Here is a 20,548-nt window from a genome sequence, read left to right on the forward strand (position 1 = left end):
AAAGCCCTCGCTTCCCTCTCGGCCCCGCCCTTGATGGCGCATCTCCCTCTCTCCTTCCCCCTCCCCTTCCCCACCGGCACCCACATTTCTTCGTGTGTCCCCCCCCCCCTTCGAGGGGAGAGAAAATTTTCCCCCATCTGATTCACAGTCCCTTGCCACCACCTCGCTACTTCATTTCAAACACTCTTTTTCCAATCTAGTCCAACTTCCCCTCTTCAATAAATGTCCACGCCGTCTCGAAGTAGTGGTGTTTACCCTGGTGTGTAACCCACAGTCTTGCCGGCTGCAACATTCCGAATTTCACTTTCCTCTTGTGGAGCACCGCCTTGGCCCGATTGAAACTCGCCCTCCTTCTCGCCACCTCCGCACTCCAATCCTGATACACGCGGATCACCGTGTTCTCCCACCTGCTGCTCCGTGTCTTTTTCGCCCATCTCAGGACCATCTCCCTGTCCTTGTAGCGGTGGAATCTCGCCACTATTGCTCGAGGTATTTCTCCTGCCTTTGGTCTTCTCACAAGGACTCAATACGCTCCCTCACTTCCAGGGGGCCCGTCGGGGCCTCACTCCCATTAAGGTATGGAGCATCGTGCTCACATACGCCCCAACGTCCGCTCCCTCTGCCCCTTCGGGACCCAAGACTCTTAAATTCTTCCTCCTCAAGCTATTTTCCAGGGCTTCCAGTCTCTCCATACACCTCTTATGCAGTGCCTCGTGCGTCTCCGTCTTCACCACCAAGCCCTGTATCTCGTCCTCATTTTCGGCAGCTTTTGCCTTCACTCCACGGAGCTCCATCCCTTGGGTCTTCTGCGCCTCCTTTAACCGCTCAATCGCCTGCAGCATCGGCGCTAGCACCTCCTTCTTGAGCTTCTCCACACATCGCCGGAGGAACTCCTGCTGTTCCAGGCTCCATACCAACTGGCCTCCCTCCGCCGCCATCTTGCTTCTCACTTCCCTTCTTTGCCGCTGCTCCAGAGGATCCTCCGCAATCTGGCCACTATTATCTCTTCTGTCCATTCACATCCGGGGGGACTCCCTTCTATGTCACCTCACAGTGGGTTTAGCCTTCGAAAATTGCCGTTGGGGCTCCCGATAAAAGCCCAAAAGTCCGTTAAAACGGGAGGTGCCGAAACGTGCGACTTAGCTGGTCATCGCCGCACCCGGAAGTCCTGAGGCGGATTGTTAATTAGGATTATTGTGGTAGGCCATGTTATGGGCCAGGGTATAGAAAACTCCAAAGTCTATCATGGAGGTCATCTGACCTACAACTGTTTATTGATTTTGGTTACGATGAGCACACAAGCCTGTCTTTCAGGTGTTACTCAACAGAGTTCTTGGGCGCTTTTAATCAAAAAACGAGCTTTAGTCTACGAATTTAGTTAACATTTGTCTAAACACCCACAGTAAGAATTTTTATCAACTACAAACATACAGGGACTTCCGGTTGCGGCGGGAATGAGCTAGCCGCACGTTTCGGCGGCTCCAGCTCCAACGGAACTTCGGGCTCTTTTAAGAGCCCCAACAGGGACTTTGCCGGCCGAAAAACCCGGTGTGAGGTGCGTGGGAAGGGAGTCCCCCCCGAACGGTGGAGGGGAAAACCGGCGGCGGCGGCTGCAGCCCGAAGAATCTTCAACCACAAGGTCAGAGGGATTGGAGAACAAAATGGCGGCGGAGAAATCGCAGGTGGCATGGGGGCCTGAGCAGTACGAGGTTGTGAGACGGTGCGTGGATCTGCTGAAGAAGGAGGTAATGACCCCGATGTTACAGGCAATAGAGGGGATTAAGGAGACTTTAAAGACCCAGGAGACTGAGCTTCGCGTGGTGGAGCAGAAGGTGTCAGGTATTGAGGACGAGGTCCTGGGCCTGGCGGTTAAGACTCAGACGCACGAGGCACTTCATAAAAAGTGTGCTGACAGGATTGAGGCCCTTGAAAATGGAGCGCGAAGGAAGAACCTTAGGATACTAGGTCTCCCGGAGGGTGTGGAAGGAGTGGACTGTGGAGCGTACGCAAGTAAGCTGCTGAGCTTACTGATGGGTGCTGAGGCCCCTGCGGGCCCCATGGAGGTGGAGTGGGCAAATCTGATCCCGGCGAGAAGACTAAAAGCGGGGGAACCACCGAGGGCGATAATCGTGCGATTCTACCGCCTTAAGGACAGAGAAGAGATCCTGAGATGGGCTAAAAAGGTGCGGAGTAGCAGATGGGAGAATGCTGTGGTAAGGATCTACCAGGATTGGAGTGCGGAGGTGGCGAGAAGGAGGGCGAGCTTCAACCGAGCCAAAGAGGTTTTGCACAAAAGGAAGGTGAAGTTTGGGATGCTGCAGCCGGCAAGACTATGGGTCACGTATCAGGAGAGACACTATTATTTCGAGACGGCGGAGGAAGCATGTTCCTTCATCAATGAAGAGAAACTGGACCGGAACTGAGGGACTGATGCTGCAGGGAACTGTTATTGCTGTTATTATTGTTTTTGTTAATGTGATGGTGAAAGTTAATCGAGAAGTAAGCAGGGAAGGGGGGGGACACTGGGGAAATGTGGGCGCCGGTGAGGGGGGAAAGGCGGGACATAGTCGGAGAATGGGGAAGGAGAGGGGGAGGGGAAAGGGAGCTGCGCCATAAGAGGCGGGTCAGGTAAAGGGATGTTCCCGCGCCAGAAAGAATAAGGCGGGAAAACAGGCGCAAGGCGGATGGGAGTTCCCTCACACCGGGGGGGGGTCGAGGAGCGAGCAGGAGTAGCCGGGGTCAGTTGAAGTCAGCTGATTTACGGAAGTGATATGGGGGGAGCAATCAAGCTAGATAGGGATCTAGCGGGGGGGGGGGGGGGGGCGGAGGGGGAGGGGGGGGAGGGGACAACCAGGATGCTGCTGCGGAAATCCAAAAGGAAATGGCTAAAGAGTGGGTGGACGGGGGCGGAATGCGACGCTGGGGGAGCGAGCGGGAGCGCGGAGGCGGGATATGGGACTGGCCTAGAGAAGGTAATGGCTAGTCGACATGGGAGGGGGGCAGGTAGCCCCCCAGTGAGGCTGATCACGTGGAACGTGAGAGGCCTAAATGGACCGATAAAAAGGGCCCGAGCGCTCGCGCATTTGAAAGGACTAAGGGCAGACGTGGTTATGCTCCAAGAGACGCACCTAAAGGTGGCGGACCAAGCTAGGCTAAGGAAAGGATGGGTGGGACAGGTGTTCCACTCAGGACTGGACGCAAAGAACAGAGGGGTGGCCATTTTGGTGGGGAAACGGGTAGCATTTGAAGCAAAGAACATCGTAGCAGATAGTGGAGGTAGATATGTAATGGTGAGTGGTAGGCTGGAGGGAATGGAGGTCGTGTTGGTTAATGTGTATGCCCCAAATTGGGACGATGCGGGGTTCATGAGACGGATGCTGGGGCGTATTCCGGACCTGGAGGCAGGAAATTTGATTTTAGGAGGGGACTTCAATACGGTGCTGGACCCGGGGCTAGATAGATCCAGCTCAAGGACTGGAAGAAGGCCGGCAGCGGCCAAGGTACTTAAGGGGTTTATGGACCAAATGGGGGGAGTGGATCCATGGCGATTTCTTAGACCCAGGGCTAGGGAGTATTCCTTCTTCTCCCACGTCCATAAAGTGTACTCCCGGATAGATTTTTTTGTTTTAGGAAGGTCATTGATCTCTAGGGTGGAAGAAGCTGAATACTCAGCCATAGCGGTTTCGGACCATGCCCCACATTGGGTGGACCTGGAAGTAGGAGAGGACAGGGAGCAGAGAACACTCTGGCGATTAGATGTGGGACTGATGGCGGATGAGGGAGTGTGTGCAAGAGTGAGGGGGTGTATTGAGAGATACCTGGAGGTCAATGATGACGGCGAGTTCCCTGTGGGAGTGGTCTGGGAAGCACTAAAAGCGGTGGTCAGAGGAGAGCTGATTTCTATTGGGGCCCACAAAAGGAAAACAGAGGCCAAGGAAAGGGATAGATTACTGGGGGAGATTTTAAGGGTGGACAGGGAATTTGCAGAGACCCCGGAGGAGGAGCTGTACAGGGAGAGGAGACGACTCCAGACCGAGTTTGATCTTCTGACCACCAGAAAGGCGGAGGTACTGTGGAGGAAGGCACAGGGGAGGAGGTATGAATATGGGGAAAAGGCTAGTCGCCTGTTGGCGCACCAACTGCGAAAGAGGGCAGCAGCGAGGGAGATAGGAGGAATTAGGGATGAAAGGGGAGACACTGTGCGAAGGGCAGGAAAGATAAATGAGGTGTTTTAAGACCTTTTATGAGGAACTGTATAGGTCTCAGCCCCCAGAGGGAGAGGAGGGGATGCGGCAGTTCCTGGACCAATTGAGGTTCCCGAAAGTGGAGGAGCAGGCGGTGGCAGGCCTGGGGGCGCCGATTGAGGTGGACAAGGTTATTAAGGGACTGGGAAGCATGCAAGCAGGGAAGGCCCCGGGGCCGGACGGGTTCCCGGTGGAATTCTACAGAAAATATGTGGACTTGTTGGCCCCGTTGTTGGCGAGGACGTTCAATGAGGCCAGGGAAGGGGGGACTCTACCCCCGACGATGTTGGAGGCGACGATATCGCTAATTTTGAAGAGGGACAAAGATCCGTTGCAGTGTGGGTCGTATAGACCTATTTCACTATTGAACGTGGACGCCAAATTGCTGGCAAAGGTGCTGGCATCGAGGATAGAGGATTGTGTCCTGGGGGTGGTGCACGAAGACCAGACAGGGTTCGTAAAAGGGAGACAATTGAATGTTAACGTGCGACGACTATTAGGGGTGATAATGATGCCCTCAGTGGAGGGGGAGGCAGAGATAGTGGCGGCAATGGACGCAGAGAAGGCATTTGATAGGGTGGAGTGGGAGTATTTATGGGAAGTGTTAAGGAGGTTTGGGTTTGGGAACGGGTTTATTCGCTGGGTTAGACTACTTTATGGGGCACCAACGGCAAGCGTAGTTACAGGTCGACATAGATCGGAGTATTTCCGATTATATAGGGGAACAAGACAGGGATGCCCGCTGTCTCCATTGTTGTTCGCGCTGGCAATTGAACCTCTGGCCATGGCGTTGAGAGACTCCAGGAAATGGAGAGGGGTGACTAGAGGGGGAGAAGAACACCGAGTCTCATTATACGCGGATGACCTATTGTTATACGTGTCGGACCCAGCGGGGGGGATGATAGAGGTTATGTGAATTTTGAGGAGGTTCGGGGAATTTTGGGGGTATAGGTTAAACATGGGGAAGAGTGAATTATATGTGATACATCCAGGGGACCAGAGTAGAGAGATAGAAGGCTTACCGCTAAAGAAAGTGGAAAGAAACTTCCGATACTTGGGGATTCAGATCGCTAGGAGCTGGGGAACCTTGCACAGACTTAATCTGACACGGCTGGTAGAACAAATGGAGGAGGACTTTAAGAGGTGGGACATGCAGCCTTTATCGCTGGCGGGCAGGGTGCAAGCAATTAAGATGATGGTCCTCCCGAGGTTCTTATTTGTATTTCAATGTCTCCCTATTTTAATCACCAGGACCTTTTTTAATAAAATAGATAGGAGTATTACGAGCTTTGTGTGGGCAGGGAAAGTTCCGAGAGTAAGGAGGGGGTTCCTTCAGCGCAGTAGGGACAGAGGAGGACTGGCACTACCGAACTTGGGAGATTATTATTGGGCCGCCAATGTGGCAATGATACGTAGATGGATGATGGAGGGTGAGGGAGCGGCGTGGAAAAGGCTGGAGAGAAGGTCCTGTAAAGGGACAAGTCTAGAGGCGCTGGTGACGGCACCGCTACCGCTCTCACCTAAAAAGTACACCACGAACCCGGTGGTGGCGGCAACACTGAACATATGGGGACAGTGGAGGCGACAGAGAGGGGTGCGGGGAGCCCTGGTGGGGTCCCCTATCAGGAACAACCATAGGTTCGCCCCAGGAAGACTGGATGGAGGATTTCAGAGCTGGTACCAGTTGGGAATTAGGAAGGTGGGAGATTTATTTATAGATGGGACTTTTGCGAGCTTGGGAGCATTGGAGGAAAAGTATAAGTTACCCCGGGGAAATTTCTTGAGATATATGCAGGTGATGGCGTTTACTAGACAACAGGTGAGGGAATTTCCGTTGCTCCCGACACAGGGGATACAGGACAGGGTGCTTTCAGGGGTGTGGGTCGGAGAGGGCAAGGTGTCAGAGATTTACAGAGAGATGAGGGAAGAGGGGGAGGAGTCGGTGGGAGAACTAAAGGGAAAGTGGGAAGAAGAATTAGGGGAGGAGATAGAAGAGGGTATGTGGGCTGATGCCCTAAGCAGGGTAAACTCCTTTTCCTCATGCGCCAGGCTTCGTCTGATTCAATTTAAGGTGCTACATAGAGCACACATAACGGGGGCAAGATTGAGCAGGTTCTTTGGAGTGGAGAACAGATGTGGGAGGTGTGGCGGGAGCCCGGCAAACCATGCACATATGTTTTGGGCGTGCCCGGCACTGGAAGGATATTGGAAGGGGGTGACGGGAGTGATCTCGCAGGTGGTGAATGCCCGGGTCAAACCAAGCTGGGGGTTAGCTCTATTTGGAGTTGCGGAAGAGCCGGGAGTGCAGGAGGCAAAAGAGGCCGACGTTGTGGCCTTTGCGTCCCTAGTAGCCCGGCGCAGGATCCTACTTATGTGGAAGGAGGCGAAACCCCCCGGACTGGAGGCCTGGGTAAACGATATGGCGGGGTTTATTAAACTGGAGCAGATAAAGTTTGCCCTGAGAGGATCGGCTCAAGGGTTCACCAGGCGGTGGCAGCCATTTCTCGACTACCTAGGGGAACGTTAGAGGGAAGACAGATGACCAGCAGCAGCAACCCAGGGGGGAAGGGGGGGAGGAGGTTTAGTTGAGGATAGGTCAATAGAGTATGAGGTTTTGTTACTTGTGTATTATTATTATTATTGTTAAAAAGTTAAAAAATTCTGTTTTGTTATTGTTATCGTTTTGCTTGTTTTGTAAGCGGGAAAAATGTTGCTCAGGGGAAAAAAATTTCAATAAAATATATATTTTTTTAAAACTACAAACATACAGACCCCACACAGCTACAGTAATCTATGTATAACATTTAATGAATCCCCCCTTAACTGTTCCAATTCAATAACAAGATCCCATAAACAAAAAAAAACTTTTTACCAAAACAATAGATATCTATAATCATTGGGTTTATTCCTTGGAATAATGCATTTAAAATTGAAAATAGAGAGACAGGCCAAAATACTTCTCTGAGTCTACAGCAGCCAAATGTGAAAACAAAAGTAAAAATTCAGAGCCACAGCCCAGCTCCACCCACACAATGATATCACTGAAGCTATGTGATAAGACAAAAGGGACACTCCCGTGACAGCCAGCAAAAAACAGCACTGAAATAATTAACCAGGATATATGTTTGCTTTTGGTGACGTTATTTGAGGGGTCAGTGTTGCCTTGAGAATTCATGGAATCTTTTGGACATCAGGTTAACCCCTCATCTGAAAGACAGCACCGCCAACAATACAGCATTCCCTTAATACTGCATTGGAAGGTCCACTTGGATTGTATGCTTAAGTCTCGAGATGGCGCAGTGGTTAGCACTGCTGCCTCACGGCGCCGAGGACCTGGGCTCCATCCCGGCCCTGGGTCATTATCCGTGAGAAGTTTGCACATTCTCCCCGTGTCTGCGTGGGTCTCACCCCCACAACCCAAAAAGATGTGCAGTGTAGGTGAATTGGGTACTCTAAATTTAGAAAAAGTCTCAAGTGGGCTTTGAACCACAAACATCTGGCCTGAGGTGAAAATATTACAAATAAGCCAAGGCTGTCACTGAACTGCAATCACCAAATTTATTTGAAACTGACTTCTCAGCATGTGTAAAACAACACAAAATTCCAAACCATTCTCTGGTCGATTAACCGGGGATATAAAGTTCGAATAAATCAGCTGTTCAATTGCTGTAGGGACCCAAACAGACTCACTCAAAAGTTTACTGTCTTAAATTTAGAGAAGTTACTAACCAATTGCCTGCCTCTATTGCTATATAATTACCCTCCTCTCTTACAACAGGAAGGAGGATAGTATAATCCATTGTATAAAGTTCAAGAATTAGCTCAAGTCTGTGAAATAAACCTTTAACTTTACTTCAGACTCTGGCAAGAGTGTTAGCAGGTGGGGCAGTGGTTAGCACTGCTGCTTCACGGCGCAGAGGACCTGGGTTTGATTCCGGTCCTGGGTCACTGTCCATTTGGAGTTTGCACATTTTTCCCTGTGTCTGTGTGGGTCTCACTCCCACAACCCTAAGATGGGCAGGGTAGGTGGATTTGCCTGCTAAATTGCCCCTTAATTGTTAACAAAAACCAAAATTGGGCACTTTATATTTATTTTAAAAAAGAATGCTATCACTGAACCATAGCCGACATGTTGCTATATTGAGAATTTTGAATTCTGTCAGTGTGGTTAAGTTGCCAGTTAACCACAGCTGTGCACCTGCTCAGCCTTTTGTTTGCTCAGCTAGTTCTCAATCTCACCTGTCTAAACAGATGCCTCTATAGGAAGAATCTCTTCTACAGTTTGAGTGAATTTACATAGATAGATACATAGAATTTACAGTGCAGAAGGAGGCCATTCGGCCCATCGAGTCTGCACTGGCTCTTGGAAAGAGCACCCTACCCAAGGTCAACACCTCCACCCGATCCCCATAACCCAGTAACCCCACCCAACACTAAGGGCAATTTTGGACACTAAGGGCAATTTATCATGGCCAATCCACCTAACCTGCACATCTTTGGACTGTGGGTGGAAACCGGAGCACCCGGAGGAAACCCACGCACACACGGGGAGGATGTGCAGACTCCGCACAGACAGTGACCCAAGCCGGAATCAAACCTGGGACCCTGGAGCTGTGAAGCAATTGTGCTATCCACAATGCTACCGTGCTGCCCGTGTGGTTTCTGCAAAGATTTCTTGAGCAGTCGCAACCTCACAATGTGTGCATCTGACTAAACTCTCATTTTCCTCTTTCCACTCAGCACAGAGTTGATGCGTCGGGTGAGAAGGTTTCAGATTGCTCAATACGACTGTCTTGTGGTAAAATATGCAAAGGACACTCGGTACAGTAAGGAAGACCTGGCTACACATGACAAGTGAGTTTTTGTTTATTTTTCCGTTCATGGGATGTGGGAGTCGCTGGCTGTGCCAGCATTTACTGCCCGTCCATGAGGGCATTTAAGAGTCAGTCACATTGCTGTGGGTCTGGAGTCACATGTAGGCCAGACCGGGTAAGGATGGCAGATTTCCTTCTCTAAAGGACATTAGAGAACCAGATGGGTTTTACGACAATTGACAATGGTTTTGTGGTCATGTTTATAGACTTTGAATTCCAGATTTTTATTGAATTCAAATTTCACCATCTGCAGTGGTGGGATTCGAACCCAGGTCCCGAGAGCATGATTCTGGTTCTCTGGATTATTAGTCAGCGACAATACCATTATGCCTCCCCTGCATATAAGTGAGTATTGTGTGCAGTCTCAGAACTGAGAGCTGCAGCACACTGGCTAAGTGGGTACGGCAGTCTGCATTTGACCAGTGCTCGTATTTTTATTATCTAAGTGTGAGCATTTATTTGTTATCCCTAATGGTGATCCGTCATCTTGAACTGCTTGCAATCCATGTGGTGTAGGTACACCCATGGTGCTCTTAGGAAGGGAGTTCCAGGATTTTGATCCATCGACAGTGAAGGACCGGCGAAGGTGGCTTGTTTCTAGGTCACATAGTACAAGCCACTGAAATAATCGTTAATCCACAAAAAAGAGGAAAAGGAATCAGAATTTCCACAGACCCTGGACATAATTGAGCTTCAAAAATTCCTTGCGTTGGTCAAGCAAGTAGACCAGTCCCTGCCAAATTTGGCAATGAACACTTGAGAGAGGGTCAATAGAAACATAGAAAATAGGAGCAGGCGGATGCCATTCGGCTCTTCGAGCCTGCTCCGCCATTCATTATGATTGTGACTGATCATCCAGCTCAATAGCCTGATCTCCCCCCTATATCCTTTGATCCCCATTGCTTCTTGAAAGCATACAATGTTTTGGCCTCAACTACTTTCTGTGGTAATGAATTCCACAGGCCGCCCACTCTCTGGGTGAAGATATTTCTGCTCATCTCAGTTCCCTAAATGGTCTACCCCATAACCTCAGACTGTGACCCCTGGTTCTGGGGTCCCCACCATCGGGAACAACCTTCCTCCATCTACCCTGTCGAGTCCTGTTTGAATTTTGTGGGCTCCTGTGAGATTTCTCCCCTCTCCAACACCATCCTTCTGAACTCGAGCGAATATAATCCTAACCGACTCATTCCTCGTATGTCCGTCCTGCCACCCCAGGAATCAGTCTGGTAAACCTTCTCTGCATTCACTCGAGGGAAAGAACATCCTTCCTCGGACAAGGAGATCAAATGTGCACACACTATTCCAGGTGTGGTCTCACCAAGGCCCTGTATAATAGCAGCGAGACATCCCTAATCCTCTGCTCGAATCATCCCGCAATGAAGGCCTGCATATCATTTGCCGCCTTATCGCCGGCTGCACAACCCAGAATAATACAGTGCAGAAGAGGCCCTTCGGCCCATCGAGCCTGCACCAACACATTAAAAACACCTGACCAGTCTACCTAATCCCAGTAGCCAGCATTTGGCCCATAGCCGTGAATGTTATGATCTGCCAAGTGCTCATCCAGGTACTTTTTAAAGGATGTGAGGCAACCTGCCTCTACCACCCTCCCAGGCAGCGCGTTCCAGACGGTCACCACCCTCTGGGTAAAAACGTTCTTCCTCAAATCCCCCCTAAACCTCCTGCCCCTCACCTTGAACTTGTGTCCCCTCGTGACTGACTACACAACTAAGGCAGTGTTCTTCAAATTTTTTTTCTGGGGACCCATTTTTACCAAACGCCCGACCCACGCCGGCCGACCTGCCCGACCCACGCCGGCCGACCTGCCCGACCCATGCCGGCCGACCTGCCCGACCCATGCCGGCCGACCTGCCCGACCCACGCCGGCCGACCTGCCCGACCCACGCCGGGCCGACCCGCCCGACCCATGCCGGCCGACCTGCCCGACCTACGCCGGCCGACCCGCCCGACCCACGCCGGGCCGACCCGACCGACCCACGCCAGGCCGACCCGCCCGACCCACGCCGGCCGACCTGCCCGACCCACGCCGGCCGACCTGCCCGCCCCACGCCGGCCGACCTGCCCGACCCACGCCGGCCGACCTGCCCGCCCCACGCCGGGCCGACCCACGCCAGGCTGACCCATGCCGGGCCGACCCACGCCAGGCTGACCCACGCCGGGCCGACCCACGCCAGGCTGACCCACGCCGGGCCGACCCGCCCGACCCACGCCAGGCCGACCCGCCCGACCCACGCCAGGCCGACCCGCCCGACCCACGCCGGCCGACCCGCCCGACCCACGCCAGGCTGACCCACGCCGGCCGACCTGCCCGACCCACGCCGGCCGACCTGCCCGCCCCACGCCGGCCGACCCGCCCGACCTACGCCGGCCGACCTGCCCGACCCACGCCGGGCCGACCTGCCCGTCCCACGCCGGCCGACCTGCCCGCCCCACGCCGGCCGACCCGCCCGACCCACGCCGGCCGACCTGCCCGACCCACGCCGGGCCGACCTGCCCGCCCCACGCCGGCCGACCTGCCCGACCCACGCCGGGCCGACCCGCCCGACCCACGCCGGGCCGACCTGCCCGACCCACGCCGGGCCGACCCGCCCGACCCACGCCGGGCCGACCCGCGCCGGGCCGACCCACGCCAGGCCGACCCGCCCGACCCACGCCGGCCGACCTGCCCGACCCACGCCGGCCGACCCGACCGACCCACGCCGGCCGACCTGCCCGACCCACGCCGGCCGACCCGCCCGACCCACGCCGGCCGACCCGACCGACCCACGCCGGCCGACCTGCCCGACCCACGCCGGCCGACCTGCCCGCCCCACGCCGGCCGACCTGCCCGACCCACGCCGGCCGACCTGCCCGCCCCACGCCGGGCCGACCCACGCCAGGCTGACCCATGCCGGGCCGACCCACGCCAGGCTGACCCATGCCGGGCCGACCCGCCCGACCCACGCCAGGCCGACCCGCCCGACCCACGCCGGCCGACCCGCCCGACCCACGCCAGGCTGACCCATGCCGGGCCGACCCGCCCGACCCACGCCAGGCCGACCCGCCCGACCCACGCCAGGCCGACCCGCCCGACCTACGCCGGCCGACCCGCCCGACCCACGCCGGCCGACCCGCCCGACCCACGCCGGCCGACCTGCCCGACCCACGCCGGCCGACCCGCCCGACCCACGCCGGCCGACCCGCCCGACCCACGCCGGCCGACCCGCCCGACCCACGCCGGCCGACCTGCCCGACCCACGCCGGGCCGACCTGCCCGCCCCACGCCGGCCGACCTGCCCGCCCCACGCCGGCCGACCTGCCCGCCCCACGCCGGCCGACCTGCCCGCCCCACGCCGGCCGACCTGCCCGCCCCACGCCGGCCGACCTGCCCGCCCCACGCCGGCCGACCTGCCCGACCCACGCCGGCCGACCTGCCCGACCCACGCCGGCCGACCTGCCCGCCCCACGCCGGCCGACCTGCCCGACCCACGCCGGCCGACCTGCCCGACCCACGCCGGGCCGACCTGCCCGCCCCACGCCGGCCGACCTGCCCGACCCACGCCGGCCGACCTGCCCGCCCCACGCCGGGCCGACCCACGCCAGGCTGACCCATGCCGGGCAGACCCACGCCAGGCCGACCCGCCCGACCCACGCCAGGCCGACCCGCCCGACCCACGCCAGGCCGACCCGCCCGACCCACGCCAGGCCGACCCGCCCGACCCACGCCAGGCCGACCCGCCCGACCCACGCCAGGCCGACCCGCCCGACCCACGCCAGGCCGACCCGCCCGACCCACGCCAGGCCGACCCGCCCGACCCACGCCAGGCCGACCCGCCCGACCCACGCCAGGCCGACCCGCCCGACCCACGCCAGGCCGACCCGCCCGACCCACGCCAGGCCGACCCGCCCGACCCACGCCAGGCCGACCCGCCCGACCCACGCCAGGCCGACCCGCCCGACCCACGCCGGCCGACCCGCCCGACACACGCCGGGCTGACCCGCCCGACCCACGCCGAGCTGACCCATGCCGGGCCGACCTGCCGGGCCGACCCGCCCGACCCACGCCGGCCGACCTGCCCGACCCACGCCGGGCTGACCCACGCCGGCCGACCTGCCCGACCCATGCCGGGCCGACCTGCCGGGCCGACCTGCCCGACCCACGCCGGCCGACCTGCCCGACCCACGCCGGCCGACCTGCCCGACCCACGCCGGCCGACCTGCCCGCCCCACGCCGGCCGACCTGCCCGCCCCACGCCGGCCGACCTGCCCGACCCACGCCGGCCGACCTGCCCGCCCCACGCCGACCGACCTGCCCGCCCCACGCCGGCCGACCTGCCCGCCCCACGCCGGCCGACCTGCCCGCCCCACGCCGGCCGACCTGCCCGACCCACGCCGGCCGACCTGCCCGACCCACGCCGGCCGACCTGCCCGACCCACGCCGGCCGACCTGCCCGACCCACGCCGGCCGACCTGCCCGCCCCACGCCGGCCGACCAGCCCGACCCACGCCGGCCGACCCGCCCGACCCACGCCGGCCGACCTGCCCGACCCACGCCGGCCGACCTGCCCGACCCACGCCGGCCGACCTGCCCGCCCCACGCCGGGCCGACCTGCCGGGCCGACCCGCCCGACCCACGCCGGCCGACCTGCCCGACCCACGCCGGCCGACCTGCCCGACCCACGCCGGCCGACCTGCCCGACCCACGCCGGCCGACCTGCCCGACCCACGCCGGCCGACCTGCCCGACCCACGCCGGCCGACCTGCCCGACCCACGCCGGCCGACCTGCCCGACCCACGCCGGCCGACCTGCCCGCCCCACGCCGGCCGACCTGCCCGACCCACGCCGGCCGACCTGCCCGCCCCACGCCGGGCCGACCCACGCCAGGCTGACCCATGCCGGGCAGACCCACGCCAGGCCGACCCGCCCGACCCACGCCAGGCCGACCCGCCCGACCCACGCCAGGCCGACCCGCCCGACCCACGCCAGGCCGACCCGCCCGACCCACGCCAGGCCGACCCGCCCGACCCACGCCAGGCCGACCCGCCCGACCCACGCCAGGCCGACCCGCCCGACCCACGCCAGGCCGACCCGCCCGACCCACGCCAGGCCGACCCGCCCGACCCACGCCAGGCCGACCCGCCCGACCCACGCCAGGCCGACCCGCCCGACCCACGCCAGGCCGACCCGCCCGACCCACGCCAGGCCGACCCGCCCGACCCACGCCAGGCCGACCCGCCCGACCCACGCCGGCCGACCCGCCCGACACACGCCGGGCTGACCCGCCCGACCCACGCCGAGCTGACCCATGCCGGGCCGACCTGCCGGGCCGACCCGCCCGACCCACGCCGGCCGACCTGCCCGACCCACGCCGGGCTGACCCACGCCGGGCCGACCTGCCGGGCCGACCTGCCCGACCCACGCCGGCCGACCTGCCCGACCCACGCCGGGCTGACCCATGCCGGGCCGACCTGCCGGGCCGACCTGCCCGACCCACGCCGGCCGACCCGCCCGACACACGCCGGGCTGACCCGCCCGACCCACGCCGAGCTGACCCATGCCGGGCCGACCTGCCGGGCCGACCCGCCCGACCCACGCCGGCCGACCTGCCCGACCCACGCCGGGCTGACCCACGCCGGGCCGACCTGCCGGGCCGACCTGCCCGACCCACGCCGGCCGACCCGCCCGACCCACGCCGGCCGACCCGCCCGACCCACGCCGGCCGACCTGCCCGACCCACGCCGGCCGACCTGCCCGACCCACGCCGGCCGACCTGCCCGACCCACGCCGGCCGACCTGCCCGACCCACGCCGGCCGACCTGCCCGCCCCACGCCGACCGACCTGCCCGCCCCACGCCGGCCGACCTGCCCGCCCCACGCCGGCCGACCTGCCCGACCCACGCCGGCCGACCTGCCCGACCCACGCCGGCCGACCTGCCCGACCCACGCCGGCCGACCTGCCCGACCCACGCCGGCCGACCTGCCCGACCCACGCCGGCCGACCTGCCCGCCCCACGCCGGCCGACCAGCCCGACCCACGCCGGCCGACCCGCCCGACCCACGCCGGCCGACCCGCCCGACCCACGCCGGCCGACCCGCCCGACCCACGCCGGCCGACCTGCCCGACCCACGCCGGCCGACCTGCCCGACCCACGCCGGCCGACCTGCCCGCCCCACGCCGGCCGACCTGCCCGCCCCACGCCGGCCGACCTGCCCGCCCCACGCCGGGCCGACCCGCCCGACCCACGCCGGGCGACCTGCCCGCCCCACGCCGGGCCGACCTGCCCGCCCCACGCCGGGCTGACCCATGCCGGGCCGACCTGCCGGGCCGACCCGCCCGACCCACGCCGGCCGACCTGCCCGACCCACGCCGGCCGACCTGCCCGACCCACGCCGGCCGACCTGCCCGACCCACGCCGGCCGACCTGCCCGACCCACGCCGGCCGACCTGCCCGACCCACGCCGGCCGACCTGCCCGACCCACGCCGGCCGACCTGCCCGACCCACGCCGGCCGACCTGCCCGACCCACGCCGGCCGACCTGCCCGACCCACGCCGGCCGACCTGCCCGACCCACGCCGGCCGACCTGCCCGACCCACGCCGGCCGACCTGCCCGACCCACGCCGGCCGACTTGCCCGACCCACGCCGCCGACCTGCCCGGCCGACCTGCCCGTCCCACGCCGGCCGACCTGCCCGCCCCACGCCGGCCGACCTGCCCGCCCCACGCCGGCCGACCTGCCCGACCCACGCCGGCCGACTTGCCCGACCCACGCCGCCGACCTGCCCGGCCGACCTGCCCGTCCCACGCCGGCCGACCTGCCCGCCCCACGCCGGCCGACCTGCCCGCCCCACGCCGGCCGACCTGCCCGACCCACGCCGGCCGACCTGCCCGCCCCACGCCGGCCGACCTGCCCGACCCACGCCGGCCGACCTGCCCGCCCCACGCCGGCCGACCTGCCCGCCCCACGCCGGGCCGACCTGCCCGACCCACGCCGGCCGACCTGCCCGACCCACGCCGGCCGACCTGCCCGCCCCACGCCGGCCGACCTGCCCGCCCCACGCCGGCCGACCTGCCCGCCCCACGCCGGCCGACCTGCCCGACCCACGCCGGCCGACCTGCCCGGCCGACCTGCCCGTCCCACGCCGGCCGACCTGCCCGCCCCACGCCGGCCGACCTGCCCGCCCCACGCCGGCCGACCTGCCCGACCCACGCCGGCCGACCTGCCCGACCCACGCCGGCCGACCTGCCCGACCCACGCCGGCCGACCTGCCCGCCCCACGCCGGGCCGACCCGCCCGACCCACGCCGGGCCGACCTGCCCGACCCACGCCGGCCGACCTGCCCGCCCCACGCCGGGCCGACCCGCCCGACCCACGCCGGGCCGACCCGCCCGACCCACGCCGGGCCGACCCGCCCGACCCACGCCGGGCCGACCCGCCCGACCCACGCCGGGCCGACCTGCCCGCCCCACGCCGGGCTGACCCATGCCGGGCCGACCTGCCGGGCCGACCCGCCCGACCCACGCCGGCCGACCCGCCCGACCCACGCCGGCCGACCCGCCCGACCCACGCCGGCCGACCTGCCCGACCCACGCCGGCCGACCTGCCCGACCCACGCCGGCCGACCCGCCCGACCCACGCCGGCCGACCTGCCCGACCCACGCCGGCCGACCCGCCCGACCCACGCCGGCCGACCCGCCCGACCCACGCCGGCCGACCCGCCCGACCCACGCCGGCCGACCTGCCCGACCCACGCCGGCCGACCTGCCCGACCCACGCCGGCCGACCTGCCCGACCCACGCCGGCCGACCTGCCCGACCCACGCCGGCCGACCTGCCCGACCCACGCCGGCCGACCTGCCCGGCCGACCTGCCCGTCCCACGCCGGCCGACCTGCCCGACCCACGCCGGCCGACCCGCCCGCCCCACGCCGGCCGACCTGCCAGCCCCACGCCGGCCGACCTGCCCGACCCACGCCGGCCGACCTGCCCGACCCACGCCGGCCGACCTGCCCGCCCCACGCCGGGCCGACCCGCCCGACCCACGCCGGGCCGACCCGCCCGACCCACGCCGGGCCGACCTGCCCGCCCCACGCCGGCCGACCTGCCGGGCCGACCTGCCGGGCCGACCTGCCGGGCCGACCCGCCCGACCCACGCCGGCCGACCTGCCCGACCCACGCCGGGCCGACCTGCCCGACCCACGCCGGCCGACCTGCCCGACCCACGCCGGGCGACCTGCCCGACCCACCATTTTCTCTTGCCTTGTTTGCTGCTGACAAAATTGGACGAAATGGTTTTGGGTCCTTTGGCCCTCATACACGCTCCTCCAATGGAACCTCTTGGATGAAGGTGAAGCCTTCCGGTGTCGGAAAGTATGGAGTCTCCATCTGTCCAAAGTTCTGAATTTTTTTCCTGTAACATTTTATTAACATGTTCGCGGCCGCTTGCAGCCGCCGTTATTAAAAGCCCGCTGCTGCCTGGGGATTTGCACAATTGGGAGCACCGCAGACGGCCCTTCTGAATCTCCCCTCTCACCTTAAACCTATGCCCTCTAGTTTTAGACTCCCCTACCTTTGGGAAAAGATGTTGACTATCTACCTTATCTATGCCCCTCATTATTTTATAGACCTCAATAAGATCACCCCTAAGCCTCCTACACTCCAGGGAAAAAAGTCCCAGCCTATCCAGCCTCTCCTTATAACTCAAACCATCAAGTCCCGGTAACATCCTAGTAAATCTTTTCTGCTCTCTTTCTAGTTTAATAATATCCTTTCTATAATAGGGTGACCAGAACTGCACACAGTATTCCAAGTGTGGCCATACCAATGTCTTGTACAACTTCAACAAGACGTCCCAACTCCTGTATTCAATGTTCTGACCAATGAAACCAAGCATGCCGAATGCCTTCTTCACCACCCTGTCCACCTGCGACTCCACCTTCAAGGAGCTATGAACCTGTACTCCTAGATCTCTTTGTTCTATAACTCTCCCCAACGCCATACCATTAACTGAGTAGGTCCTGGCCTGATTCGATCTGCCAAAATGCATCACCTCACATTTATCTAAATTAAACTCCATCTGCCATTCGTCGGCCCACTGGCCTAATTGATCAAGATCCCGTTGCAATCCTAGATAACCTTCTTCACTATCCACTGTGCCACCAATCTTGGTGTCATCTGCAAACTTACTAACCATGCCTCCTAAATTCTCATCCAAATCATTAATATAAATCACAAATAACAGTGGACCCAGCACCGAACCCTGAGGCACACCACTGGTCACAGGCCTCCAGTTTGAAAAACAACCCTCTACAACCACCCTCTGTCTTCTGTCGTCCAGCCAATTTTGAATCCAATTGGCAACCTCACCCTGGATCCCGTGAGCTTTAACCTTCTGCAACAACCTACCATGCGGTACCTTGTCAAAGGCTTTGCTAAAGTCCATGTAGACAATGTCTACTGCACTGCCCTCATCTACCTTCTTGGTCACCCCTCAAAAAACTCAATCAAATTTGTGAGACATGATTTTCCACGCACAAAGCCATGCTGACTGCCCCGAATCAGTCCTTGCCTCTCTAAATGCTTGTAGATCCTGTCTCTCAGAATACCTTCTAGCAACTTACCTACTACAGACGTTAGGCTCACCGGTCTGTAGTTCCCAGGCTTTTCCCTGCTGCCCTTCTTAAACAAGGGCACAACATTCGCTACTCTCCAATCTTCAGGCACCTCACCTGTGGCTGCCGATGATTCAAATATCTCTGTTAGGGGACCCGCAATTTCCTCCCTAGCCTCCCACAACATCCTGGGATACATTTCATCAGGTCCCGGGGATTTATCTACCTTGATGCGCTTTAAGACTTCCAGCACCTCCTCCTCTGTAATATGCACACTTCTCAAGACATCACTATTTATTTCCCTTAGTTTCCTAACATCCATGCCTTTCTCCACCATGAATACCGATGAGAAATATTCATTCAGGATCTCACCCAACTCTTGTGGCTCTGCACATAGATGTCCTTGTTGATCCTTAAGAGGCCCTACTCTGTCCCTAGTTACTCTTTTTCCCTTTATGTATCTGTAGAAGCTCTTTGGATTCTCCTTTGCATTATTTGCCAAAGCAATTTCATGTCCCCTTTTTGCCCTCCTGATTTCCCTCTTAACTCTATTTCGACAATCTCTATACTCTTCAAGGGATCCACTTGATCCCAGTTGTTTATGTACGTCATATGCCTCCTTCTTTTTGACCAGAGTCTCAATACCTCGAGTCATCCAGGGCTCCCTACTTCTACCAGCCTTGCCCTTCACTCTAAAGGGAATGTGCTTACCCTGAACCCTGGTTAACACATTTTTAAAAGCCTCCCATTTACCAGCCGTCCCTTTGCCTGCCAACAGTCTCCCCCAATCTACCTCTGAAAGTTCCTGTCTGATACCATCAAAATTGGCCTTGCCCCAATTAAGAATTTTAACTCTTGGGCCAGACCTATCATTCTCCATAGCTATCTTAAAACTAATGGAGTTATGGTCACTTGTCCCAAAGTGATCCCTCACTAACACTTCTGTCACTTGCCCTTCCTTATTTCCCAAGACGAGGTCAGGTTTTGCCCCCTCTCTAGTCGGTCCATCCACATACTGAATGAGAAATTCCTCCTGAATACACTCAACAAATTTCCCTCCATCCAAGCCCCTAATGCTATGGCTGTCCCAGTCAATGTTGGGAAAGTTAAAGTCCCCTACTATTACCACCCTATTTTTCTTGCAGCTATCTGTAATCTCCTTACATATTTGCTCCTCAATTTCCCGCTGACTATTTGGGGGCCTGTAGTACAGTCCTATCAAGGTGATCTCTCCCTTCTTATTTTTCAGTTCCACCCATATAGACTCAGTGGGCGAACCCTCGGATATATCCCCTCTAAGTACTGCCGTGATGTTCTCCCTAATCAAAAACGCCACTCCCCCTCCTCTCTTACCTCCTGTTCTATCATTTCTATAGCATCTGTACCCCGGAACATTGAGCTGCCAGTCCTGCCCCTCCCTTAGCCATGTTTCAGTCATAGCTATAATATCCCAGTCCCATGTGCCCGTCCATGCCCTGAGTTCATCCGCTTTGCCCGTCAGGCCCCTTGCATTGAAATAAATGCAGTTTAATGTAGACTTTCCTTGCTCTCTGCCCTGCTTTCTCTGGTCATGCTTTACACACTCTCCCTTCCTGCCTTTTGTTTCCGTCCCCACTGACTTCCTACATCGGTTCCCATCCCCCTGCCACATTAGTTTAAACCCTCCCCAATTGCACTAGCAAACACACCTCCGAGAACATTGGTTCCGGTCCCACTCAGATGCAGACCGTCCGATTTGTACAGGTCCCACCTCCCCCAGAACCGGTTCCAATGTCCCAGGAATTTGAAACCCTCCCTCTTGCACCATCTCTCAAGCC

The 20,548-nt window shown here is 60.4% G+C and overlaps 1 protein-coding gene across 1 annotated transcript in view; it reads left to right on the top strand.

Moving 5' to 3' along the window:
* Positions 1 to 20,548, top strand: part of tk1 (thymidine kinase 1, soluble) — a 40,425-nt gene that overhangs the window by 6,647 nt on the left and 13,230 nt on the right. The window contains exon 3 of the mRNA XM_072483593.1: positions 8,985 to 9,098. Coding sequence (XP_072339694.1) covers positions 8,985 to 9,098 — 114 coding nt within the window. The remainder of the gene's footprint in view (positions 1 to 8,984; positions 9,099 to 20,548) is intronic.

Source organism: Scyliorhinus torazame, chromosome 18 (assembly GCF_047496885.1).
Source record: "Scyliorhinus torazame isolate Kashiwa2021f chromosome 18, sScyTor2.1, whole genome shotgun sequence".
NCBI classification, from domain to species: Eukaryota; Metazoa; Chordata; class Chondrichthyes; order Carcharhiniformes; family Scyliorhinidae; genus Scyliorhinus; species Scyliorhinus torazame.